Source organism: Corticium candelabrum, chromosome 18 (genome assembly GCF_963422355.1).
Source record: "Corticium candelabrum chromosome 18, ooCorCand1.1, whole genome shotgun sequence".
Lineage (NCBI taxonomy): Eukaryota > Metazoa > Porifera > Homoscleromorpha > Homosclerophorida > Plakinidae > Corticium > Corticium candelabrum.
In genome coordinates, this window is record NC_085102.1 from 5,790,609 (window position 1) to 5,815,919 (window position 25,311).

A 25,311-nucleotide genomic window follows, 5' to 3' on the forward strand; every position below is an offset into this window, starting at 1 on the left:
CCACAACCCCCGGGCGCTTCGAGTTTCTCTCTAAAACTTAAGTTTGTACAGTAAGGCTATTGATATAGGTGTTTGTATGTTTGTTGTTCTTTTGCATCACGTTCGAGTAATTACCCCGTTTGAGCAGGTATTTTGGCAATGGCGCAGTTCTCCCGTATGTTGATCTTCTAAAAATCACTATAAATCTACCTCGACAGCTACAGACCTGCCACTTCGTACGATGGTTGTCGTCGACGTCACCTGACCGTCGGCCAGCACAAAAAGTTTGATGCCTACTGCGGTATCCACTAGGAAACGCCCCTTCAACATTGTGGGTCTAGCGCAGAACCTAGAATGAAGCCATACACGCACAAAAACGAATTCGGAGATGCAACAGACTCAACTCTACACGGCTATAAACATTGCTTATCCCGGCTTACCTCGGGACAGTGCAAAATCAGGCTATGGAAGAAACAGTAGTAAGCTACACAAACTATTGTAAAACTACTTACAAAGTAGAAATAACCAACTGTACACATCTATCTACACTATCTACAAACTATTACTCTCAACAAAGCACGTCCTCTGCTTGTATGGCGCACAGCTTCGAGCTCCTGTTCGACAGCGACGACGCCCTGACCACTTCTCTGACTAGACCGTGCGCAATGACCTGAAATGACCTGAAATGACCTGAAATGACCCCCGAATGCCGCAAAAAGTGTTCAACAGCAAACTTTCTGTACGTAGAGACATCTTGTATTCACCTACGCCGTTCTACTAACTAGCGTGATGGTGCATTCTTGCAGACATCCGGTTCCGTTGCCAACAACAAAGCAACCGGAAGTATGACGACGCTTGAAAGAGAAAAAATCCGTTGAATAACGAAACAGCACTCCCAACCACGTTTAGACGAACCTAGGGATTACGAAACAATACCTCTTCTCTTCCGAAGCTTCGATAACTTCCTCCCAATCCTCCTCTCGGACTGCTGGACGGCCGATTTCGGCCGTAGTGAAAATGTCAAACTACGGGTCGGAAACTCGCCAATCAAGCACGATCAGACTCTCTACGCCTTCTTCTTCATCTTTCTCCGATAGAGAATATCATTGGGATCGACAAAGAGGAACGACATGGAGATTTCGAAGGTCGACAAAGCCGTGACGTCGGGGACGCCATGGCGAACACGTTGCAACCAAAAATTGCAACTAAATCATGACGTTCTCCTCTATGATTGGTGGAATGTAATTGCCAAGTTAGAAGCCCGTATAAGGGCTTCTTCTAGTGTTAAATCTATTTTTAGGTTTGACGAGTATACTCTCCAAGTGACGTCACCCGTAGCGCACTTTGATTTTGCTCCTAACATGCTGCACTAGACGTTCGAAAGACGAAAGTTGGCATAATGCATCGCTAGCGTATACTCTAACGGTTCTCCTTTAGCCGTTACCAAAACTTGCGCGTGTAACGAGAAAACGAAAGTCCGGTGACGGAGGTCACGCCACATACGGGACACGTGATTATGGGAGGGTACACCTTACGATGTCGTCAGTTCCAAGAAACGCGTCGCGCTCACACGAGATCGCACGAGATCTCAAATTATTTGCATGAGATTGACCGCTTTGGCGCATTATTATGTTCAGGTTACGGGACGTCACAAACGTGTTACCAAGGAAATATGTAAAGAACTCCTTGACTCGCTGTTTTTCTTCTACAGTTAGTGAGTACCACACACTAGTGCAACTCTGTTTCAATATCAAATTGTTTTTGCTATTTGTAAAACTACCTTCACATGCACAATAAACAAGCAGAAGGTAGCGTGCGCGTCTAGTCGAGCAGACACTGTCAAGAAACATACACATTATTAATATAGAAGAAGCAGCAACCATTGCAAACACAGTCACTTGTAAGCTTTCAAATCTATAGATAACAGCGCCAAATGCTAAGTCAACTAGCAGTCCACTATGGTGTGTGTGTAATTGTCTTACACGTGTTTCGTGTTTCTCTCTTTCTGTACTATATCTCTCATCATGGTACTGGAGGAGCCGTATACCTGTAATAGGCAAGATTAAAATATTATTATTGCTATTGTTATTATTGGTATTATTTATTTTCTTGTGTTGTTTAACTTATTAGTGTTAAAATCATTTATTATATGTCGTGCTCAACCAGATCAGTCTGGTTTGTAAAGTCTATTACAAGTACCGGAAGCAAACCCTGCTTCATATTATTAATATATTATTATATTATTATTATATTATTATATTGTTAATATATTATTATATTATTATTATATTTTAAGTAAATCACACCTCCGTAGTTAGAGTCAGAAGAGGTACATTCTCTCTGTCGTCGTCATCACGTGGCGGGTCACTAGAAGGAGGAATATAGGGTCTGGGTAGAGGAGGAGAAGGATGTCTTCGTGTGGTGGGCTCAATAAGTCTGACTTGAGGAGTAGGATGAATCGGGGGCGTGATCTGTCTGGGAACTGTGACTGGTGATGTTGACATATATGCAGACTCAGGAACAGGCTGTCGAGGTCGTTGGCCACCTCGGCTATCGATGGCAACATATCCAGTGATTCGTGATGAAGGGTGCAATGGCACAGAACCAATAATTATTGGAAAATATGTACGGAGGTTACGTCCTTTAGGAACGAGAATTGCTACTTCCACATAGTAATCACGAGCCAACACGCTGCAAGTGTTCACAGTCTCGGGTAAAGGAGGCACATCCATTGTTACATTGGGCCACGGATGTCGTTCTCCTGGAGGAATAACTCTTCCTGTTATTATTTGCCTCAATGTGATCTCATACCGTTTAACGCATCTGCTATTCGGAAGAAGAGAAATAAGGCAGATAAGACGAATTCGCATACCACTCAACTGTCTATCACTGTGATTCTCAGCTACTGCAGACACAATGATCGTCTCACCAGAACAGTAACCGATCCGATCAACAGTAGCAGAGAGAGCGAGTGGGCCAGACGTGCAGCAATAGCAGCCTCGCTGTTTTTCATTCTCGCTTCTCATGAAGCGGAGGAGAGCAGCATCATTAATATTAATGCGTTCCAAGATGACGAACGCTGCTTGATGCTTGAAAGCGAAACGCCTCGGTCGATGCACTGTGACAACCAAGCAGTAGCGGATGAAAGAACGAGATGGACTGCCAAACTCGAACGATGCTGGCAAACGGTCAGGCAACTGGAACGAGAAGTTGTAGTGATGGCTACCGACTGGCAGAGTGACTTGACCTGGTGGAGCAGTCCACAGCGTCGTATTGTGGTTGAGACAGAATTCTTTCTTGCTGTTGAAATCGACCATTGCAAACGCCAATCCGCTGAATGTCAAGGAGACGCTACGTGCCCGAATTGATCTGGCCAGTACTAGACTAACTTGTCCAGCCATCGTCTGGCCTGGATAGTAGATTCGCTGATTGTTAGCAAAGCGTACAAAGACACGAATCATTGTAGTAGAGATGAAAACGTAACGCTATACAAGCAGCTTCAGAAAATTAGGTCCAAATAGCAAATGTCCCGGATAATAGGAAATTCTGAAGAGGAATACCCTAGCTAGGGACATACCCTACCTAAGGACATACCCTAGCTAGGGACATACCCTAGCTAGAGAAATACCCAAGGAAATACATAAAGGGAATACACAAGGGGAATACCCAGATCAAACCGTCACAATTTGCGTTAGCTACTACTCTCTTGAAAACTGTTCAAGAGATACTGCACAACCAGATAGTATAGTATGTCGGATATTTCCATTAATTAATGTATCTGTTTCGTTTTATGTTGTACAACGAAATACAGAGCTATTTTACTCACTATCTTTCTTGCACCACACATTATTGCCAACTTGGCTATCAAGTCGTCTACTTGCTTTTGTACAAGTAAGACCAGCACCCGATTCCACATCTGTCTAATCTTTTCACTGTTCTCGTGGGAGGGCAAAAATTCTCTAAGTTAGATTTGTCAGATGCGTATAATCAATTGGAACTGGATTCGGAAAGTCGGAAATATTTGGTGATAAATACGCACAAAGGCTTGTTCAAATTTCGTCGATTAGCATTTGGAGTGAGCTCTGCACCTGCTATACTTCAAAGAGAAATGAATAAGGTGTTAAAGAATCTCAAGAAAACCACTAATTTCTTTGATGACATTTTGGTGACAGGGTCTGATGACGAAGAACATTTAAAAAACTTGTCTGAAGTGTTGAAGCGTATCAGGGATCATGGCCTTCGTTTGAAGGAAGATAAATGTTTATTCTTTCAATCATCGGTACGATATCTTGGTCATGTTATCGACAAGGATGGTATTCGGCCTTCGGAAGAGAAGATAAAAGCCATTCAAGACATGCCGATTCCTACAAATCAAGCTGAATTACGTTCATTTCTAGGAATGGTTACCTATTTTTCTCAATTTTTTCCTAGGCTTTTATATCATCTGTTATAATTATCTGTGGAGAAAAGATGTGCCTTGGGTTTGGTCCAGTTACGTTGCAGGCTCTTTTAACACAATTCGGGAGAAGCTTACCTCACTACCAGTTCTAGCAATGTACAATCAGGATTAACCGTTGTTCCTAGCATGAGATGCTAGTGAAAAAGGACTAGGAGCTTGTATATCTCAGCATAACGCCGAGGGACGAGAGCAAGTAATCGAGTATGCTTTCAAAGTCTTTAACGAAAGCTGAAGTAAACTATTCTCAGATAGAGAAGGAAGCTTTGTCAATTGTTTATGGAATTGAAAAATTTCGACATTATCTTCTGGGACGTCATTTTACCATAAGAACAGATCATAGACCACTGGTCACAATTTTTACGCTACTAGGATATCGGTTTCTACTTAGAATCGGCAGTCGTTTTGACTAGGTGGGCTCTCCAGCTATCGCAGAACAAGTACGATATCGAATATCGAAGTTCATCCAGTCATGGAAACGCTGATGCCCATTCAAAATAGGCAAAGGTTTTTAAATTTCAAGTTGGATCAAGCGGAACAAAGCAAGCGATATCGTCATTAAAACAGCTAATTGCGAGTTTTGGAATTCTAAAGCAAATCGTCACCGACAATGGCCCTCAGTTTGTGGCGAAAGAGTTTAAAGATTTCTGTAATCAGCAAGGAATCTTTCACAGTTTAACACCTCCTTACCACCCTAAAAGTAATGGACAAGCAGAAAGATTCATCGAGTCGTTTAAGAGAGCAGTCCGAAGAGAATTAGAAACACCAGGAGCGAATCTGCAAGACGTTGTTACTGACTTCTTCAAGGTAGACAGGAGTACAGAACATGACACTACTGGGAAGTCTCCATCCAAACCTTTATTGAGTAGGGAACTTCGATGTTCTCTCGATATGCTAGTGCCAGAATTACCTGCCCATCGAGATCAGATTAAGCAGTTACTGACACGCAAAGTTCAAGAGTGTCAAGAGAGACAAAAGAAAAGACATGATCGTACGTCTCATGAAAGGAAACCCTTTCAATTAGGAGAAGCTGTTTTTGTTAGACAGCCAGAAAGTAAAGGAAAAGGTTTTGGGAAACCAGCAACAATTCTCAAAGTTCTACGACAAAGATACTACATGGTCAGGTTTCTCACAATCATTACTAGAAAAGCACATGAACCATTTGTCGAGCAGAATATTGTCTCCGGAAACATGTCATTCCTCGCCAGCTGATAACGCGATTGCGACCCATTCTGATTCGGATGGTGATTCCATCGAGACCAGTGGCGGATTTAGGGTAGGGGTTGTGGGGGTTGCAAGCCCCCCCTTTGTTAGCCTCGGAGTTAAAGCACAAGGTCTCGAAGCCGCATTGTGCTCATTTCCAGTATTTAATTTAAAATATCTAAGCAGATTCTTGAGACATCTGGCAGCGAAACTCCAGACTCGTGACCAGGATATCTTTGTTGCGTATGGAATGGTTCACTCAGTACGTAACTGAAAGAATTGAGGCAACAAGGCAGGATCTAGACAACCTCTTTGACTTTTGGTATCAAGATATTCTGCGACTCGCAGACAGGATTGGATCCGTTGAATCATTTCCAAGAAAAGCGAACTTACAGCGAAACCGGAGCAATGCACCTACTAGTAGTAGTCGGAGTCCGACCGAGCACTACAACGATCCGTTGCGATACCCCTCCCAGACTCCCTGCTTCTTTAGATGCGCGAACGATCTAATGGTGAGAAAGATAATGTCCGAGCATTGTTGTGTCTATTGCTTACCCTTCTGGTTCGTTCTGACGTCGACCCAATGGAAAGCGTAGATGGAACGTTGCACTGGCAAGCCGATCTTCCATTCCCGAAGTCTCTACGAGGTGAAGTAGGAAGGTGGCAGTCGGTATGGCAAAGCAAATACCAGGAATTCAAGAAACAAGGAAAGAGAGCAAGAGTGCAAGAAGGCCATACCCAACAATTAATCTTCTCCTGGCCTTGGGAGCCTGTGACTCTCGGTCGTATCCGAATGTTCATCGTCTGCTATTGATAGCATGTAGACTGCCTATCACAAGTGCCGAAGCAGAATGGTCATTTTTTCTACCGAGGAGACTGAAGACTTATACAAGGTCTACCATGGCAGAGGAGCGTCTTGCACACCTATCAGTTATTGCCATGCATTACAAAGACCGGGTACCAGCAGACGAAGTTTGTACAAAATCATCCACGGAGATTTTTCGTACAGTCTTTGTTTTAAAGACAACTGCACCGTAGTTTCCTTAACATTTAAGTGCAGTAGTATAGGCATGATGCAGTTAGATTCTGCTAAACAGTTTTGATGATTTAGGGAGTATTTAGCATGACGCATTGCTAGAGATATGTTGCCATAGCTGTTGTCATTTACTTTAGCTAAGCTGTAAGAAGGCTAGCCATTTGCACCTCTAACAATACAAATGCGTTGACTGAAGTAGGCGTGGTCTGTCGAAATTTGCAACCCCCTCTTTTAAAAAATCCTGGATCCGCGCCTGGAGACAGAGAAGTTACCTAGACGTAGCCAGAGAAGAACTAAAGGATAGCCACCCGAACGTTTAGGAGAGTGGGTATAGAGCTTTACAAATAAGACTGTTTGAGTAGTCTAATTTGTTTGTGAGGGGACGTTGTGGAGTTGGGTATTATACGGGACATGTGGTTTTGCCGGTAGTTGATTGACTGAATTTTTTGAGTTAACAAGATTATTGAGTTGTCACAGAAACTTGTTGTTGAGTGCCAAACACGAACGATGCTGGCAAACGGTCAGGCAACTGGAACGAAAAGTTGTAGTGATAGGTTCCTACTGGCAGAGTGACTTGACCTGTTGGAGCAGTCCACAGCCTTATATTGTGGTCGAGACAGACTTCTTTGCTGTGTGTTATGCCATTTGCTGCAAGCGCCGATCCGCTGAATGTCAAGGAGACGCTACGTGCCCGAATTGATCTTCCAAGTTCTAAATGAACTCGTCCAGCCATCGTCTGGCCTGGATAGTAGAGTCGCCGATTGTTAGCGAAGCATACAATGACACAAATCATTTTAGTAGAGATGAAAATGCAACGCTACACGAGCAGTTTCAGAAAATTAAGCCAAAACAGCAAACGTCCCGGATAAGGGAATGTTTAGGGGACTACCCTGTTCAGCAGATAATCGCAATTTGCGTTACTGCGCATCTTGAAAACTGTTCAAGAGATGACACTGCAAATTCGATCGTCTGCTAAATGGGCTACTATAACCAGTCGATGGTGTAGATCGGATTTGCCATTAATTGCCGAGCGTCTGTAGCGCATAGAAAATACAGCAGATATTGCAAACACGCTCTCAAAATAAGAGCGTCAAAAGAAGCTAAGTCAACTATAATGCAGTCTGCATATTAGTGAGTCACACTCTTGTAGTCAGTAGAGGTTGGTCTTCTCTTGCGTTGTCATAGGGTGGCCGATCTGAAGAAACAGAAACGACTCTTTCTTGACCTTCGCTGCACGAGTTGATAGCAGGACAACTTGACGTGATGAGATCATCATTTGTGACTTGATCAGTAGGAGGAGCATCCGACGTGATGGAACCATAATTTGTGCCTTGATCAGAAGCGGTAGTAGACTGTGGTGGTGACGTGTCTGGAGTGACATACGCAGATCGAGGAACAGCCAGTAGAGGTGGGTTGCTGCCATGGCTATCGATGGCAAGATAACCGCTGATTTGGGATGATGGGAGCATCGGAACAGAACCAATAATTATTGGAAAATATGTACGCAGGTTACGTCCTCCGGGAATGATGACTGCTACTTCCACGTAGTAATCACGAGCCAACACTCTGCAAGTGTTTAGAGTAGCAGGCAGACGAGGAATCTTGATTGTTGTATTGCTCCACTCCTCGCGTTTTCCTGGTGGAATAACTCTCTCTGTTTTTGTCTCTCTGTATATGAATAGATTGCGTCTAACTTTTCTGGTGTTTGGAAAAAGAGAAATAACGCACATGAGTCGGACTCTCAGGCCGTTTAGCTGTGAATCACTGTGATTGTCCACTACTGCTGATATCTTGATCGTCTCACCAGAGCAGTAACCCATCCGATCAACACTACCCGCTAGAGTTATGGGGTCGGACGCGCAGCAACAGCAGCACAACTCCTTGTCATTCTCGCTTCTCATCGAGCGGAGGAGAGAGGGATGGTTAATGTTAATGCATTCCAAGATAACAAACGGCACTTGACCCTTAAAATCGAAACGCATCGGCCGGTCCACTCTCACAGCTAACCAATAGCGAATGAAACTACGTGTCTGACTGCCAAACTCGAACGATGCTGGCAGATGTTCGGGCAACTGGAACGAGAAAGGATACTGATGGGTACCGGATGGTAGAGTGTCTTGACCTGGTGGAGCACTCCACAATGTCATATTGTGGTTGAGATAGTATCCTTTTTCCCACCTCGTAATTTTTTGTTCTACTACCGCTGCAAAGGCAAATCCCACGAATGTCAAGGAAACCTTCCTCGACCGAATTGATTCATCCAGTTCCAGAATAACTTTTCCATCCATCTTCTGGCCTGGATAGTAGACTCTCTGACTGTTAGCGAACTGCACAGACGCGCGAACCATTTTGCAGAATGCAAATGTCCCGGATAAAGGTTACATGTGCTTATCTAGTCGTTTTTTCACAATCCCCTGGCGCTTCGAGTTTTTCTATAAAACTTAAGTTTGTATAGTAAGGCTATTGATGTAGGTGTTTGTATGTCTTGTTGTTCTTTTGCATCACGTTTGAGTACCTTGCGATGTCGTCAGTTTCAAGAAGGGCGTCACGCTCACGCGAGATCGCACGAGATCTCAAATTATTTGCATGAGATTGACTGCTTTGGCGCGTTATTATGTTTAGGACGGGTCGTCACAAACGTGTTACCAAGGAAATATGTAAAGAACTCCTTGACTCGCTGTTTTTCTTCTACAGTTAGTGAGTACCACACATTATTGGTCCGTGATCCTTCCGGCCATTTCAATTTTCAATTTTCAAATTTCAATTTGCAATTTTTAAATTTCAATTTTCATTTTGGATTTTTCAATTTTTAATTTTTTGTCAAAGGTTTTTAATTATTTTGCTGAAAAAATCTAACTCGGCAAGCAAATTTTTACTTTTCATTTTTGATTTTCATTTTTTATTTTTTATTTTTGTTGTTCTATTTTCAAGTTTCTATCTTTGATTATATTTGGTTGAGTTGAATGTCACAAGAATTGAACGCAGCAAGAATGAAAATTGAACGCAGCAAGAACGAAAAATGAAACGGCCTTGTGCGAATTACGCAGCAGGGAGTCTGGTGGAACGCGTGCCCTACTGTCTGTTCCCCATAAGCGTGAACTCGGAAGTGAGTAATGAAGTAGAGGTCACACCAGGTGTGCTCATTAGAGCACTAAGAGCTGCTCCAGTTGGACCATGTTATACCAATTATCTTAAATGGTTCCAGTTGCTGATCCGTTGGTCTTACAAGATAATTGGATAATAGCCATTGCTCCACCCGTTTGTGTTTGATATGCACAAGTTCTATCCTTCCGTTTCGTTTGTAGGAAAGGCTTAGATAATGTGATAAACAGAAATGCCAGACCTAGCGGTTTCTAACGATACCGAGATCATCGCGAAAGTTCAAAAAACAGCAGAGATATTGATGATTTTCAAAGTTCACACTTATGGGGAACAGACAGTAGTCATAACTCAACGCAGTAGGGAGTTGTTTTTCATTCCAACGCGTGCTGCTGATTGGAAGGGGCGGAGTGAATCTTTGACGACCTCCGCCCTATGACGATCTCTTGCAATCTTCGCTCTAACGAGAAGGGAGTCTCCCACTTCCCCCAAAAAAATCAATCTCGGGTGCGATCAGCCATTGCTGACGAGCACAGTACATATGCATGGTATATGAATTTATCTATTACCACATCTAGCAACAATCTAGCTAAATCTAAAACTCAACAAAATTTAGTAACTATGCTAGAGTCGTTCAAACTCGACTAGGCTTAATTAATTAACTACCATGCATTTTATGCAGTACACACCGCAACTAGAAACAAAGATGCGCGGTTTGCTGTTCTACACGCGCGCGCCTACGTACAATTCGATTCAATCAATTCGCTCAATCGATCACCTCGGGAGAATCTTGAGCTTCTGTTCTTGCGGATGGCTCTCTTGTCACTGCAGATCTAGACCTGCGTAACTAGGCCGGACGACTGGCCGAGTACCTCGGGTAGCTCGGACTCGGTCGACTCTGCGCCGTCACCGTCGCCGTGAACGAGGCTACTACCCACTAGATCACTTACTTGCTTGCCCGGCTCTGTCAATTCGTCCAGCTACGGAGAGTTACGCAGAGTGGACCGTCATCCCATGTTGTATTGCAGAGAGGGCAACGTCGGCCACTTGTGACTTGCCACCGCTCTACGCACCGCTGACACCCCAGCCACTGCCGACAGCAGGTTGTGATGTTTGCCGGAGGTCTTGTAAAGAGGTGGCATATTTGGCACCGAAGAACCTTCGCTGTCGTTTCTGCCAGTCTTCTCGACCGCTGAGAACGTCGTCTTGGTCGCTCTTGTGCATCGATCAAACGATCCATTTTGTCCTCTACGTTCTCCAAACGATTGTGCAGTCGATCCAGACTCTGCAATACAACATGGGATGACGGTCCACTCTCCCTAGCTCTCCGTAGCTGGACGAATCGACAGAGCCGGGCAAGCAAGTAAGTGATCTAGTGGGTAGTAGACTCGTTCACGGCGACGGTGACGGCGCAGAGTCGACCGAGTCCGAGCTACCCGAGGTACTCGGCCAGTCGTCCGGCCTAGTTACGCAGGTCTAGATCTGCAGTGACAAGAGAGCCATCCGCAAGAACAGAAGCTCAAGATTCTCCCGAGGTGATCGATTGAGCGAATTGATTGAATCGAATTGTACGTAGGCGCGCGCGTGTAGAACAGCAAACCGCGCATCTTTGTTTCTAGTTGCGGTGTGTACTGCATAAAATGCATGGTAGTTAATTAATTAAGCCTGGTTGAGTTTGAACGACTCTAGCATAGTTACTAAATTTTGTTGAGTTTTAGATTTAGCTAGATTGTTGCTAGATGTGGTAATAGATAAATTCATATACCATGCATATGTACTGTGCTCATCAGCAATGGCTGATCGCACCCGAGATTGATTTTTTTGGGGGAAGTGGGAGATTCCCTTCTCGTTAGAGCGGAGATTGCAAGAGATCGTCATAGGGCGGAAGTCGTCAAAGATTCACTCCGCCCCTTCCAATCAGCAGCACGCGTTGGAATGAAAAACAACTCCCTACTGCGTTGAGTTATGACTAGGGCACGCGTTCCACCAGACTCCCTGCTGCGTAATTCGCACAAGGCCGTTTCATTTTTCGTTCTTGCTGCGTTCAATTCTTGTGACATTCAACTCAACCAAATATAATCAAAGATAGAAACTTGAAAATAGAACAACAAAAAATGAAAAATGAAAAATGAAAATCAAAAATGAAGAATAAAAATTTGCTTGCCGAGTTAAATTTTTTCAACAAAATAATTAAAACCTTTGACAAAAAATTAAAAATTGAAATGGCCGGAAGGGTCACGGACCATTATTGCAAATCTGTTTTAATATCAAATTGTTTTTGCCATTTGTAAAGCTTCCTTCACATGCACAATAAACAAGCAGAAGGTAGCGTGCGCGTCTAGTCGAGCAGACACTGTCAAGAAACATACACATTATTAATATAAAAGATGCAGCAAACATTGCAAACACAGTCACTTGTAAGCTTTCAAATCTTTAGATATCAGCGCCAAATGCTAAGCCAACTAGCAGTCCACTATGGTGTGTGTGTGTAATTGTCTTAGACGTGTTTCGTATTTCTCTCCCTCTGTACTATATCTCTCAGTGTGGTACCGTAGGAGTGGTGTACCTGTAATAGGCAAGATTAAAATATTATTATTGCAACTGTTATTATTGGTATTATTTATTTTATTCTATTGTTTAACTTATTAGTGTTAATAATCATTTATATTATTAATATATTATATTATGTGTCGTGCTCAACCAGATCAGTCTGGTTTGTAAAGTCTAAAGTCTATTATATTATTAATATATTATTATTATATTTTAAGTAGATCACACCTCCGTAGTTAGAGTTAGAAGAGGTACATTTTCTCTGTTGTCGTCATCACGTGGCGGGTCAGGAGGAGGAATATAGGGTCTGGGTAGAGGGGGACGAGGATGTCTTGGTGTGGGGGACTCATTATGTCTGACTTCAAGAGTAGGATGAATCGGCGGCGTGATCTGTCTAGGCGCTGTGACTTGTGTTGACATATACGCAGACTGAGGAACAGGCTGTCGAGGTCGTTGGCCACCTCGGCTATCAATGGCAACATATCCAGTGATTCGTGATGAAGGGTGCAATGGCACAGAACCAATAATTATTGGAAAATATGTACGGAGGTTACGTCCTTTAGGAACGAGAATTGCTACTTCCACATAGTAATCACGAGCCAACACGCTGCAAGTGTTCACAGTCTCGGGTAAAGGAGGCACATCCATTGTTACATTGGGCCACGGATGTCGTTCTCCTGGAGGAATAACTCTTCCTGTTATTATTTGCCTCAATGTGATCTCATACCGTTTAACGCATCTGCTATTCGGAAGAAGAGAAATAAGGCAGATAAGACGAATTCGCATACCACTCAACTGTCTATCACTGTGATTCTCAGCTACTGCAGACACAATGATCGTCTCACCAGGACAGTAACCCATCCGATCAACAGTAGCAGAGAGAGCGAGTGGGCCAGACGTGCAGCAATAGCAGCCTCGCTGTTTTTCATTCTCGCTTCTCATCGAGCAGAGGAGAGCAGCATCGTTAATATTAATGCGTTCCAAGATGACGAACGCTGCTTGATGCTTGAAAGCGAAACGCCTCGGTCGATGCACTTTGACAACCAAGCAGTAGCGGATGAAAGAACGAGATGGACTGCCAAACTCGAACGATGCTGGCAAACGGTCAGGCAACTGGAACGAGAAGTTGTAGTGATGGCTACCGACTGGCAGAGTGACTTGACCTGGTGGAGCAGTCCACAGCGTCGTATTGTGGTTGAGACAGAGTTCTTTCTTGCTGTTGAAATCGACCATTGCAAACGCCAATCCGCTGAATGTCAAGGAGACGCTACGTGCCCGAATTGATCTGGCCAGTACTAGACTAACTTGTCCAGTCACCGTCTGGCCTGGATTGTAGATTCGCTGACCGTTAGTAAAGCGTACAATGACACGAATCATTTTAGTAGAGACGAAAACGTAACGCTATACGAGCAGTTTCAGAAAATTAGGCCAAAAAAATAGCAAATGTCCCGGATAAGAGGGAATTTTGAAGGGGAATACCCAAGGGGAATACCCAAGGGGAATACCCAGAGCAAACAGTCGCAATTTGCGTTAGCTACTACTATATAGTATAATCTCTTGAAAACTGTTCAAGAGATACTGCAAAACCAGATACTGTAGTATAGTCTAGCGGATATTTCTATTAGTTAACGTATCTGTTTCGTTTTATGTTGCACAACGAAATACAGAGCTATTTTACTCACTATCTTTCTTGCACCACACATTATTGCCAACTTGGCTATCAAGTCGTCTAGTTGCTTTTGTAGTGCTAATATCACGCACACATGCTCAAATACCCATGCACCCTAGGCAGCATGCATGCCTACACGCTTAGCAGCTAGTGTCAAGCAAACACTATGGAGAAACAAACGCATCAGCAGCATGGAAACTGCAGCGAAAAGTGCACTCAAAATGGCTAAGTTAACTAACAGTCTACGTATTAGTGAATCAATCACACTTTTCAGCTAATTACTGGTAGTCAGTAGAGGTTGGTCTTCTCTTGCGTCGTCGTAAGGTGGCTGATCTGAAGGAGGAGAAACAGAAACGACTCTTTCTTGATCTCCGTTGCACGAGTTGATAGCAGGACGACTTGACGTGATGAGATCATCAATTGTGACTTGATCAGCAGGAGGAGCATCCGACGAGATGGAACCATAATTTGTGCCCTGGTCAGAAGCGGTAGTAGACTGTGGTGGTGACGTGACTGGGGTGACATACGCAGATCGAGGAACAGCCAGTAGAGGTGGGTTGCTGCCATGGCTATCGATGGCAAGATAACCGCTGATTTGGGATGATGGGAGCATTGGAACAGAACCAATAATTATTGGAAAATATGTACGCAGGTTAGTTCCTCCAGGAATGATGACTGCTACTTCAACGTAGTAATCACGAGCCAACACTTTGCTGCAAGTGTTTATAGTAGGAAGCAGACGAGGAACCTTGATTGTTGTAGTGTGCCACTCCTCGCGTTCTCCTGGAGGTATAACCCTCCCCGTTGTTTTCTCTCTAGATATGAATAGTTTGCGTCTAACTTTTCTGGTGTTTGGAAAAAGAGAAATAACGCACATGAGTCGGACTCTCAGGCCGTTTAGCTGTCTAGCACTGTGATTCTCAGCTACTGCTGATATCTTGATCCTCTCATCAGGGCAGTAACCCATCCGATCGACACTACCCGAGAGAGTTATCCCGCCAGACGCGCAGCAACAGCACCACGACTGCTTTTCATTTTCGCTTCTCATCGAGCGGAGGAGAGAGGGATGGTTAATGTCAATACATTCCAAGATAGTGAAAGGAGCTTTGCCCTTGAAATCGAAACGCAGCGGTCTGTCCACTCTCACAGCTACCCAATACAGAATGGAACAAGGGGCACGCTTGTTCTGGGTGCGTTTGCCAAATTCAAACGATGCTGGCAGATGTTCAGGCAACAGGAACGAAAAAGGATACTGATGAGTACCGGATGGTAGAGTGTCTTGACCCGGTGGAGCACTCCACAACGTCATATTGTGGTCGAGATAGTATTCTTTTTCCCGCATCGGAATTTTTCGTTCTACTATCACTGCACGGGCAAATCCCACGAATGTCAAGGAAACCTTCCTCGACCGAATTGATTTGTCCAGTTGCAGAATAACTTTTCCAACCATCGTCTGACCTGGATAGTAGACTCCCTGACTGTTAGCGAACTGCACAGACGCGCGAATCATTTTCTAGAACGCAAACGCAACGATCAGTGACTAACAAATGCCCGGATGGTCTGTAATCCGCCCCACTTCTCCGGCCGGAACTAGCCTCGCCCAGACGCAATGTAGATTGCAGCCCAGGATGCTCTTCCCTCACCTAACATCGCAATATCGACAAGTACAGAGGCTAGAACAACGTCACAGTCCAATCGAAAGCTCAGTTTCTAGCTAATAACATTAGTATGACACGCGCTGAAGAATTTAATTACATACTTACTCCCGCCCAGAAAGGCGGTACAGACCAGACGTAGACAGGTAGTGGTGATGGAAGCGCATCCGGGGCTGCAATCCACGATGCGTCTGGGGCCGGAACGGGTAAATAAAATTCTTGCAAATTTGTACGGTAAGGCTATTTACCGAAGGATTTGCTAGATGTTTGTATTTTTGTTGTTCTTTTGCATCGCGTGCGAGTCAGTCGAGATGTCGCCACCAGTTCCAAGAAGCTCGTCGCGTCACACGAGATCGCACGAGATCTCCAATTATTTGCACGAGAGCGACTGCTTTGGCGCATTTTTCTAGCTTTGCGCACGTCGTCATCATCCCAATAAACTATTAACCTAAACATTCTAAAATTTAGATCATGTGTCAGTCTACTAGCTAGCCACGTGATACTAGCGGCCGTATGTAATTTTTGCCACTACGCAGCTAAGCTAAAGCGATTGAGTTTGCTAACCTACCTCTTTCTAATTAATTAATTAAATCTTAAATTACTAAATTAGTAAATTATATAACCTCTTACGTAGAATATTGTGTAGGAACGGATAATGACAAGTAAACCTGCGTAACTGTTTTTCACAGTGACCCATTTGTCATAGATGCCATGGTTGTGTATTGACAGATCTAGTATACGTAGTACTCACTCCTACCAGTAACTCTAGTCACTGTACGTCATTCGTCTGCTTTGCTAAACCATTTAAATAGGATTTGATGTTTACCTAACTGTCTAAAATCGTTTTTTCTGTTGATGTCTTTGTGTTTACTGTTTGCGACAACACATTTCTAACTTCTAATGTGTGCTCGTGCTGCTGGCGTGTGTCTCTTTCAGACAAGAGACCCTCTCACTACCAGGAGGCAGTTAAAACATTCTGTGAAGAGTAACCAGGTGAAAGACACTCGCATGCTGTCGTCCCACGACCGATGCATCCTGCACTGCTCGGTCCTCATTGTCACTTGTAACAATTTCCGTTTTTCTTTGCCTAGTGGATCATACAACTGCTGGTTGACGAGCAGTACCAGAGGCTGCTGGCGACACATCAGGATGGCGTACACATCATCAGTCTTAGAGTACAGACAGTCGTACAGACTACATTTAAAGATGTAATTGTAACGTGATTGTATTACTACACAGAATGGAAATGAAGAACACGTGCTACCCAACAAACACAGCAGCTCGTTGACTTGGTAACTTGTTCTGGTTTTATTACTTTTCTCTTAATTTTGTTATGCATGTTTGGCAGCTCTGCTGTTTCCAACCGTCTCGGATATCTTTTTACCGCTTCCGGGGATGGATCGATCAACGTATTGTTATGCATTGTGGGTCTTCAGCTTGAGTCTCAGGTTGTTTTTTGTAGGTTTGGTCCGGAAGTACTGGCACGTTTAACTTGATACACACTTTACATGGTCATACGAGCACTGTGACAGGTGCGACAGTCTTGCATGCGGTTTGTCAGCAAAATGGGTACTGGTGTGTGTGTGTGCGTGTGTGTGTGTGTGTGTGTGTGTGTGTGTGTGTGTGTGTGTGTGTGTGTGTGTGTGTGTGTGTGTGTGTGTGTGAGGTTAGAACCGTTTGTAGGTCTCTTGGCGCATCCCGTGGAGTCAGTTATTATTACATCGTCTCTGGACGGCTCTATCTGTATGTGGAAACTGGATACAATGGAAGAGGTTAGAGTACAAACGGACTGCTTTGTTAGTGTGTGATGAGAGATAGACTATGAGCTGATCAATTATTGATTTACATGCTGGCAGTCTAAAAGAGAAAAAGCCTTAAAAACAGAAACTGAAGGATGAGAGAAAAGGACAGATGGAAGGGAAAATGTAACAACAGACAGACAGACAGACAGACAGACAGACAGACAGACAGACAGACAGACAGATTGACAGTTCATCTCAAAAAGACGCTGCACGTCTGCTGTCTCTGCAGGGAAAGGGAGCTGGAGCTTGGCTCAGTGCTGTACCTTCCTCAAAGAAGTTTACGCTATCACCCAATAATTTTATTTCTGCAGCTTCAATGAGGTTAGGGATTCCTGTCTCCTTTCCTGAGTGGGTCAACAAGTGCCATTGTGGTCGAACGTTAGATATAAAGGGCTCTGACGCAGATGGATTCCACCTCCTAACATGCAAGAACTGTGGCGGCCCTGTGTGGACTCATGATTCGATGATGTCAGTATGGTCTGAGTGCCTGAGTTCAGTTCATCTGCCCCACAAGTGTGAGCCTAGGGACCGCTACACATTTGAACAATCGGCCTGACATCCTAGTTGATGACTCGGAGACAGGATCTAACGTTGAGTTAGACGTGGCACTAGCTCACCCATGGGCATCAGACATCTTACCTCGTGCAGCTACAACTGGGGGAAGCGCGGCAATGAGAAGGGAGCAAATCAAGGAAAACAAGTACGCCCAGGAACGACTACCCGGTGGATACTCGCCAACTGTCGTGCCTCTTGTATTCGAACATTTTGGCCGTTGGGGGAGACAGCGTCTGAGTACTTGAGGGTCCTCTCTGCTTTGTGGAGGGATGACAATAGACGATCTAACATTGCTGAGTTCAAGACACACTGGAGACGACGATTTTCGATCAAGCTGCAGCAATGCAATGCAAATGTGATCTCTAGAAAGATGGCAGTAATTTCAGTTGGACAAAAATCTTGCAGTGTCCTTGACGAATATCAATTTGTTTTAAACTAAGTGGTTAACTGTATTCTGATCCCCTATGGGGTCATCTGATGTAGCCTTAAGTGTTTGTTGTTGATTTAGAGGAACTTTACTTAGAGACTAGCTTTTAGGCTCTTGATGGAAATTTCTTTGGATTTGAAAAATATATGTATATGACAGACAGACAGACAGACAGACAGACAGAACCAAGCCCTATTGGCTTGGGTAGTATTTAGTTGCTTTGCTTAGATGGTGTATAATAGTTCAATGTTTGAAAATATATGTATTGACTGACAGACAGACAGACAGACGGACAGACAACCGATGTACATGTATGTGTACACACACATGCACGCACACACGCACACATTTTTATGCTGGTATTTGTAGCGTAATCGCTACGACTTTGGAGTTCAAATTGAAGAACTACATTTAGTAGGAACCAACCGCCTTTTCTGCAAAACGAAAGACTACATCTACGTTTGCCATCTAACCTTGGTATGTGCACGCCTGCCTGCCTACACACGCATAGCTCTAACTTGTTTGCTTATTAACAGCTAGAAAGTTTCTTTGCTTCCATTCACTCTCCAGTCGTCAAAATTCGCCGCGTACCCGCCTCGACCACTTCACCACCTCGACTGTTAGTAAGAGCAGAAGACGAAAGTATCCGTCTCGTCTCTCCAAGCAATGGGTCTGTACTCACTACAGCTTATCCGGTCATCAACACACAGGTGGAGTCTTTGCAGGATGTGCATGCACGTGTACGTGTTGTTATTTTTTATTTGTTTGGCTCTGTTATAGTGTCAAGGTCTAGTTGATGTTGTGTACGCACGAAGGGAAGACCGGATGTTTGCTTTACTTGCAACACATCAGGGTGAGAATTATAGTCATAAGTTTTTAGACAAAGTGATGCTACAAGAAATCATGTGCAGCACGCGATCATTGGTGATAGCCTCGTCCCCAGACTCTCTCGCGCTAGTCTTGTCCGGTGCCCGTATGACAATTCCAGGCGCGAGAGAGTCTGGGATCATCCCGCCTACTTCCTGCCATATCTCCTTTCTAAATGCTCACTAAGTGTCACCCCCAACGTCATCGACTGTCACCCCAAACGTCATCAAGTGTCCCGTAACTTCAAAATCAGATTAGCGTTAGTCTAATCCAATAAACGTATCACAGTGGATGCTATGACCATTGTTTGGTGTTTGCGGCATATCCAGCACTTGCAGACAACTGAAGCATGTTGAAAAGGTAAGTCTATGGAGTGTTGGTGACGGGTGTCGTGTAGGCTTGTAGTCTGAGATTTACAATTGGCGGAGTGATGACTTTCTAGCTAGTTCACACGCGGCCATTAGCATTTGCGCGCAGACTAGACTCTGTAGCAAAAAGCGCGCAATGGCAAGGGAAGGGGTTGATCTTGACATGAAACTACGGTCTGGAGGGTCAACTTGAAGCTTCCAGGGCTATTCTTTCGCGAAAAGATGTATTTGTTTTCATACTTGAAGACTTCTCGAAGGGTAGACGGTAGTTTCATGTCAAGATCAACCCCTTCCCTTGCCATTGCGCGCTTTTTGCTACAGAGTCTAGTCTGCGCGCAAATGCTAATGGCCGCGTGTGAACTACGTAGAAGGTCATCACTCCGCCACTTGTAGATCTCAGACTACAAGCCTACACGACACCCGTCACCAACACTCCATAGTCTTACCTTTCAACATGCTTCAGTTGTCTGCAAGTGCTGGATATGCCGCAAACACCAAACAATGGTCATAGCATCCACTGTGATACGTTTATTGGATTAGACTAACGCTAATCTGATTTTGAAGTTACGGGACACTTGATGACGTTCGGGGTGACAGTTGATGACGTTGGGGGTGACACTTAGTGAGCATTTAGAAAGGAGATATGGCAGGAAGTAGGCGGAATGATCCCAGACTCTCTCGAGCCTGGAATTGTCATACGGGCACCGGACAAGACTAGCGCGAGAGAGTCTGGGGACGAGGCTAATTAGTGACATGATAAGAAGTGAAGATGAACGCATGAACAGACGACCAGACAGACAGACAGACAGATGTTGTGTTAGGTTGCTCATGATGTAAACGTTTGATTTAAAGGAAAAATATATGTATTGGGACAGACCGACAGACAGACAGACAGACAGATAGATAGACACTCCTATAATAGTTCCGATTTATGAAAATATATTTTTTGACAGAAAGACAGACAGACAGACGGACGGACGGACGGACGGACAGACAGACAGATTTGTTTTATTGTCATCAAACGTCACTACTTACATCACTTGCTGCAGTACTAAAAGTTCTACTCTCCTACTGTTCTTCGTTTTAATTAATGAATAGAACTATGAATGGCTTTGTCCATCTCTAGCTTGTCTTGTCCATCCAAACAAACAGATGAGCAGGCAGACAGACAGGCAGACAGACGTCATATGACTGAATTGATCTTACTACATTTGATCTACATCATACAGTGTGTCTGTCTCATAGTTCTGGTACTGGATTGTAAGACAAACCCAAGCACAACACTACAGATGTGGAATCCGTCAACCAAAGACGACACTCCTCTGTGCATCTCGCTGCTTGACAGAGTCCGTAACAGCAAGATATCTCTATCGTTTAATTCACATTGCAGCAATGTCTTACTGCTTTCTTTTATCAGCTTGACGACTTGGTTGAAGCAGACATTCTAAATCAAATTGATTCAACGACGCCGTTATTGTTTGCGGGTCACAAAACGGGAAAAGTGTTTTTATGTTAATGCTGCATGCATGCATGCAGTCGTTTACTTTCTACGATTTTAGATATCATTGTTGTTTGGTGGAGGAACGTCGCTGTTTGACAGCGTGAAGGTGAGCACGCTTGAGGAACAAAAATCTAAGTTCTAGACACTTGAGGTGGTACCATAATGTGCGCTTTTGGCTTTCTATTGATTGTTGTTGATGTGATGGCATTTGATGGAGTTCAATTCTGTTGTGATGATGATGATGATGATGATGTGTGTGTGTGTGTGCGTGCGTGCGTGCGTGCGTGTGTGTGTGTGTGTGTGTGTGTGTGTGTGTGTGTGTGTGTGTGTGTGTGTGTGTGTGTGTGTGTGTGTACATATTTGCTGTTGTCAGGCTCATCAAGAAGAAGTGGTCAAATTGGTGGTTTCCTCTAGTTTGGAGAAAGACAGCGAAGACGGACAGATGCTGTCGGTTGGAACTGATATGGTTGGTCATATGTGTGCAAGAATGCATGTGTATGTGCGTGTAATACGTTTGTTTATTTGTTTGTTTGTTTATTTGTTTGCTTGTTTGTTTATTTGTTTATTTGTTTATTTGTTTATTTGTTTATTTGTTTATTTGTTTATTTGTTTGTTTGTTTGTTTGTTTATTTGCTTATTTGTTTGTTTATTAGTTTATTTATTTGTTTGTTTGCTTGTTTATTTGTTTATTTGTTTATCTGTTTATTCGTTTGTTTATTGTTTATTTGTTTATTTGTTTATTTGTTTATTTGTTTTTTTGTTTGTGCTGTTTGTTTGTTTTTTGTTTGTTTGTTAGTTCATTTGCTTGCTTTGTCTTACTTGTAAGTGTGCGGTTGTTTTCTGTGCGCGTGGTCTTGACTGGCATTTTCCCAACGTGTATAGCAATTAAAAATGTGGAGACTAGAAACCAACGAGAGACTAACATCTCGATCGGGTCTCTCTTTACAGCTCAGTTGCGTTGCAAACGTACGTTCATTTTTATATACAGTAATACTGATCTATTGATCTCTAAGTAATTGTCAACTGTGTACAATAAAAATAAATAAATAAATAAATAATTAATTAATTAACAATTATGTTAGTATTGTAAAAAGTTAACAATTGCATAAAGATCAATAATAATAAAATCAATAAATAAATAATTAATTAATTAACAATTATTTTATTATTGTAAAAAGTTGGCGATTGCATAAAGATCAACAATAATAAAATCAATCAATCAATCAATCAATAATTAATTAATTAACAATTATTTTAGTATTGTAAAAAGTTGACAATTGCATAAAGATCAATAATAATAAAAAATCAATCAATAAATAAATATATAATTAATTAACAATTATTTTCTTATTGTTGACAGTTACATAGAGATCAATAAAAATACATTATTCTAGATATCCGTGTCAAGCGTACCCCGACATTGTGTGTTGGTACGCAACACTGTGGCTGTCATTCAGAACAAGTGAGTTGCACAGCCTCATGTATATTGAAAGATCTCACGACTGATGCTTCAACTGTCACTAGCTGTCTAGTGATGTATCGATTGACAAAGTCTGGTTATGTCAAGACTCTTACACACGGCACAGATTCCGATCACGCCAGTAAAGTGTTGGACTTGGCGTGCTCGTCGACTCATTTTGTCTTTGCGACGTCCAGTATGGGAGGCAGCGTCAAGATTTGGGACGAGGAGAACACGCTGCTTCGTGAACTCGTACTCGGCTCGCCCATAAAATCGGTCGGATTCTGCAACATGAAAGGAGACTTGTTGGTCGGTTGCGGTAAACATATCAGGTTGGCTTCATGCAGACATGCACTAGTCTGATTGTTTGTATGTCCATTTTGTGTATGTATGTTTGTTTGTTTGTCTGTTTGTCTTTGTCTATTTGTGTGTGTATGAGACTGTTTTTTTGTTTTTTTTGTCGATTTGTCTCTCTCTGTCTGTCTGTTTGTCTGTCTTATTTCACTATTGAACACAAAAAGCAAAATTTTACAGAACACTATAGGTAAAACTGCTAAGCTAAATGTCCATCTACTGAGACATACAGATTGAATACTACTAAAATTCTAATGAATGATGTTCTGAATGTCTCTTTCATTGTCGTCCAATTCTTCATTTCCCTCTGCAATTCTTCTAATTTTTCTCAATATTACATTGGAATTGGACTTCTGAAGGCATATTGATAGTTTCTTTCTCCATTGTCCTCTAAACTGTGCTTCAGTTGATCCACTTTCTACATCTCTCGATCTTTTGGCCAGCTGGTTCAAATAACTGTCTGCCTTTTCTCCCCAACAACCAAAATGTTCAAAAATCAATGGAATGAAGGCAGCTTTGCATGACCCTGGATGCTGTTGATTTGAATACTTATTTATTTTTTCTCTTCTCTTTTCTGTCTGTCTGTATGTCTGTCCGTCCGTCCGTCCGTCCGTTCGTCCGTCCATCCGTTCGTCTGTCTGTCTGTCTGTCTGTCTGTCTGTCTGTCTGTCTGTCTGTCTGTCTGTCTGTCTGTCTGTCTGTCAAATAACATTTATTTCAAACATACATCTACAATACAATGCTAACAAGGTAACTATATAAAGTTCTGTAACTACGAGAGTTTACTAGGACTAGATTTTAAAAACAAACAAACATGTAACACTTACAAGAGAACAATGCAGACTGTCTGTCTGTCTGTCTGTCTGTCTGTCTGTCTGTCTGTCTGCATGTTAGTCAAACTGTCTGTTTGTTTCCATTTGTATGTCTATATGTTGGTTTGTCGGTTAATCATTTGTTTGTTTGTCCGTCTGGGCTACGCGTCTAACGGTTGCTTGTTAATTGTGCTAGTGCTATTCCAGTTCAACGTTATCTTCCCACTTCGTACCTGAAGCCTCTACTGAAGAGCAACGTCAAGGACGATTCATCAGAAAGAACTCTTCGGTTTGACTCAGACGTGAAGTTTTGGTATGATCCTGGCCGCGTGCCTGCCATGTCTCTTGCTTCAAACCGTCGCAATTCTTGTCCTCCTCCTCTCCCGAATTTTAAAGAAAGAATGATGTCTGTACAGCTACCACTCATACCGTCGATGGAAGTAGAAAAGGAATCAATCGGAGAACGCGGGTCGACATCGACGTCACAAGCATTGCGCACAGCCATCGGGTCGGACTCCAGACGAACCGTTTCTTCTATTCTCCCTCCCGTACGGCGTGTATCGATGTTTAGTCGTATTCCTCACACGGATGATTCTCTTATTTGTATCGGAGCTTCTGTTCGTACGAATAGAGAGACAGCAAAACAAGACGGTCGCTCGACTGAGCGACCGTTCATGTGCGCGACCGGCAGCTACTTGCCTAATTCTGTCGTACGCAGATCACTAACTAGAGACCGTCGTAGTTTTGAAGGCAACATTGATGATATTCAGTCCGTTCTGGTGAGAAAAAGGGAATCTTTGACAACAACGGACCGAGCAGTTACGGACAAAATGGCGCTAGCATTAGGAGGCAAGAAGAGTGAGGAAATCGAGAGTATTACTCATTCTCTTTCAATAGTACAGTCGACGGGATGGTTACCTGCATTGTCGGACGAGACGAGTGTGGTGAGACAGACTTCCGAGTCAAACAGTCGGAAACGTTCGGTTGATGTAAGCAATTCACAGAAATCTGCTGTAGCCGACTCGTCAGTCGTAGATTCACTAAAGCCAACATATTCGTATTATGAAGGAGATCAGAGCGATATAGAGGAAACAGAAGATGAAAGTAGAGTTTTGGTTCACAGAAAGAAATTGAAGAGAACGAGTCGAGAAAGACCAGAAAGACAACTATTCTTTATCAAGACCAACCGAGGAGGTAAAGTTGACGCTTTGGTCTTATGCATGTATTGCGCCACACATTTACTGCTTGTTTATTCACGATTTCTTCCTTCGTCTCTAGAGTCGGAAACGGAAGAAGAAAATGGTGTCCGATTACTACGTGACGAGCATCTAAAGTGATATACAGACTAATTGCAATGTATACTTGTAATAATTTCCAGTTTCTTTAGGCACGAGAAGAGGCAAAGAAATGAATCGCGGAACAGACTCAAAGACGACGTAGAAAACAATTGGCAAAGAAAACACTTCGAAGAGGAAAGAAGAAAGCGAAGTGCAGACGAACATTCCGACAACACAAAAGA

General features: G+C 43.2%; 7 protein-coding genes across 7 annotated transcripts in view; 2 read left to right on the forward strand and 5 right to left on the reverse strand.

The window, feature by feature from the left end:
- Positions 1 to 1,801: 1,801 nt before the first annotated feature.
- Positions 1,802 to 3,440, reverse strand: LOC134193764 (arrestin domain-containing protein 2-like). The gene is made up of 2 exons (XM_062662599.1): positions 2,286 to 3,440; positions 1,802 to 2,026 (listed from the first exon to the last, which is right to left on the reverse strand). Exons 1-2 carry the CDS (start codon positions 3,438 to 3,440, stop codon positions 1,958 to 1,960), a joined length of 1,224 nt encoding a protein of 407 aa, XP_062518583.1. The 3' UTR covers positions 1,802 to 1,957.
- A 4,202-nt stretch (positions 3,441 to 7,642) lies between these two features.
- LOC134194110 (uncharacterized) lies at positions 7,643 to 8,201 on the reverse strand. The gene has a single exon (XM_062663016.1). The coding sequence runs from the start codon at positions 8,141 to 8,143 to the stop codon at positions 7,811 to 7,813; it is 333 nt and encodes a 110-aa protein (XP_062519000.1). The 5' UTR covers positions 8,144 to 8,201; the 3' UTR covers positions 7,643 to 7,810.
- LOC134193765 (arrestin domain-containing protein 3-like) lies at positions 8,189 to 9,022 on the reverse strand (the record flags this gene model as incomplete). Its single annotated transcript, XM_062662600.1, has 1 exon — positions 8,189 to 9,022. A coding segment is annotated over exon 1 (834 nt), but the record flags the coding sequence as incomplete, so codon positions are not given.
- Positions 9,023 to 12,122: 3,100 nt separating this feature from the next.
- LOC134194136 (arrestin domain-containing protein 2-like) lies at positions 12,123 to 13,728 on the reverse strand. Its single transcript, XM_062663045.1, has 2 exons — positions 12,552 to 13,728; positions 12,123 to 12,339 (listed from the first exon to the last, which is right to left on the reverse strand). Exons 1-2 carry the CDS (start codon positions 13,698 to 13,700, stop codon positions 12,271 to 12,273), a joined length of 1,218 nt encoding a protein of 405 aa, XP_062519029.1. The 5' UTR covers positions 13,701 to 13,728; the 3' UTR covers positions 12,123 to 12,270.
- Positions 13,729 to 14,266: 538 nt separating this feature from the next.
- Positions 14,267 to 15,502, reverse strand: LOC134193766 (arrestin domain-containing protein 2-like). Its single transcript, XM_062662601.1, has one exon. The coding sequence runs from the start codon at positions 15,500 to 15,502 to the stop codon at positions 14,267 to 14,269; it is 1,236 nt and encodes a 411-aa protein (XP_062518585.1).
- Positions 15,503 to 16,547: 1,045 nt separating this feature from the next.
- Positions 16,548 to 22,633, forward strand: LOC134193767 (uncharacterized). The gene is made up of 14 exons (XM_062662602.1): positions 16,548 to 16,640; positions 16,739 to 16,822; positions 16,887 to 16,939; positions 16,996 to 17,056; positions 17,110 to 17,179; positions 17,331 to 17,419; positions 18,801 to 18,908; positions 19,212 to 19,284; positions 20,912 to 21,012; positions 21,084 to 21,167; positions 21,226 to 21,273; positions 21,541 to 21,633; positions 22,050 to 22,133; positions 22,562 to 22,633. Exons 1-14 carry the CDS (start codon positions 16,548 to 16,550, stop codon positions 22,631 to 22,633), a joined length of 1,113 nt encoding a protein of 370 aa, XP_062518586.1.
- A 64-nt stretch (positions 22,634 to 22,697) lies between these two features.
- LOC134193892 (uncharacterized) overlaps positions 22,698 to 25,311 on the forward strand; it is a 2,872-nt gene continuing 258 nt past the window's right edge. The window contains exons 1-4 of the mRNA XM_062662743.1: positions 22,698 to 22,958; positions 23,989 to 24,986; positions 25,071 to 25,125; positions 25,180 to 25,311. The exon at positions 25,180 to 25,311 is cut by the window's right edge and continues 258 nt beyond it. Of these exons, the coding sequence (XP_062518727.1) occupies positions 22,702 to 22,958; positions 23,989 to 24,986; positions 25,071 to 25,125; positions 25,180 to 25,311 (1,442 nt within the window). The 5' untranslated portion in view covers positions 22,698 to 22,701. The remainder of the gene's footprint in view (positions 22,959 to 23,988; positions 24,987 to 25,070; positions 25,126 to 25,179) is intronic.

Coding starts and splice junctions, on each gene's coding strand:
- LOC134194110 (XM_062663016.1), bottom strand. CDS start 8,143: ATGCTCCCATCATCCCAAATCAGCGGTTATCTTGCCATCGATAGCCAT.
- LOC134193766 (XM_062662601.1), bottom strand. CDS start 15,502: ATGATTCGCGCGTCTGTGCAGTTCGCTAACAGTCAGGGAGTCTACTAT.
- LOC134193764 (XM_062662599.1), bottom strand. CDS start 3,440: ATGATTCGTGTCTTTGTACGCTTTGCTAACAATCAGCGAATCTACTAT. Junction 2,027..2,285: donor TTCTGACTCTAACTACGGAG/GTGTGATTTACT, acceptor TGCCTATTACAG/GTATACGGCTCCTCCAGTAC.
- LOC134194136 (XM_062663045.1), bottom strand. CDS start 13,700: ATGATTCGTGTCATTGTACGCTTTACTAACGGTCAGCGAATCTACAAT. Junction 12,340..12,551: donor TTCTAACTCTAACTACGGAG/GTGTGATCTACT, acceptor TGCCTATTACAG/GTACACCACTCCTACGGTAC.
- LOC134193767 (XM_062662602.1), top strand. CDS start 16,548: ATGTGTGCTCGTGCTGCTGGCGTGTGTCTCTTTCAGACAAGAGACCCT. Junction 16,823..16,886: donor TACACATCATCAGTCTTAGA/GTACAGACAGTC, acceptor ATTACTACACAG/AATGGAAATGAAGAACACGT. Junction 19,285..20,911: donor TTTACTTGCAACACATCAGG/GTGAGAATTATA, acceptor TCTGTCTCATAG/TTCTGGTACTGGATTGTAAG.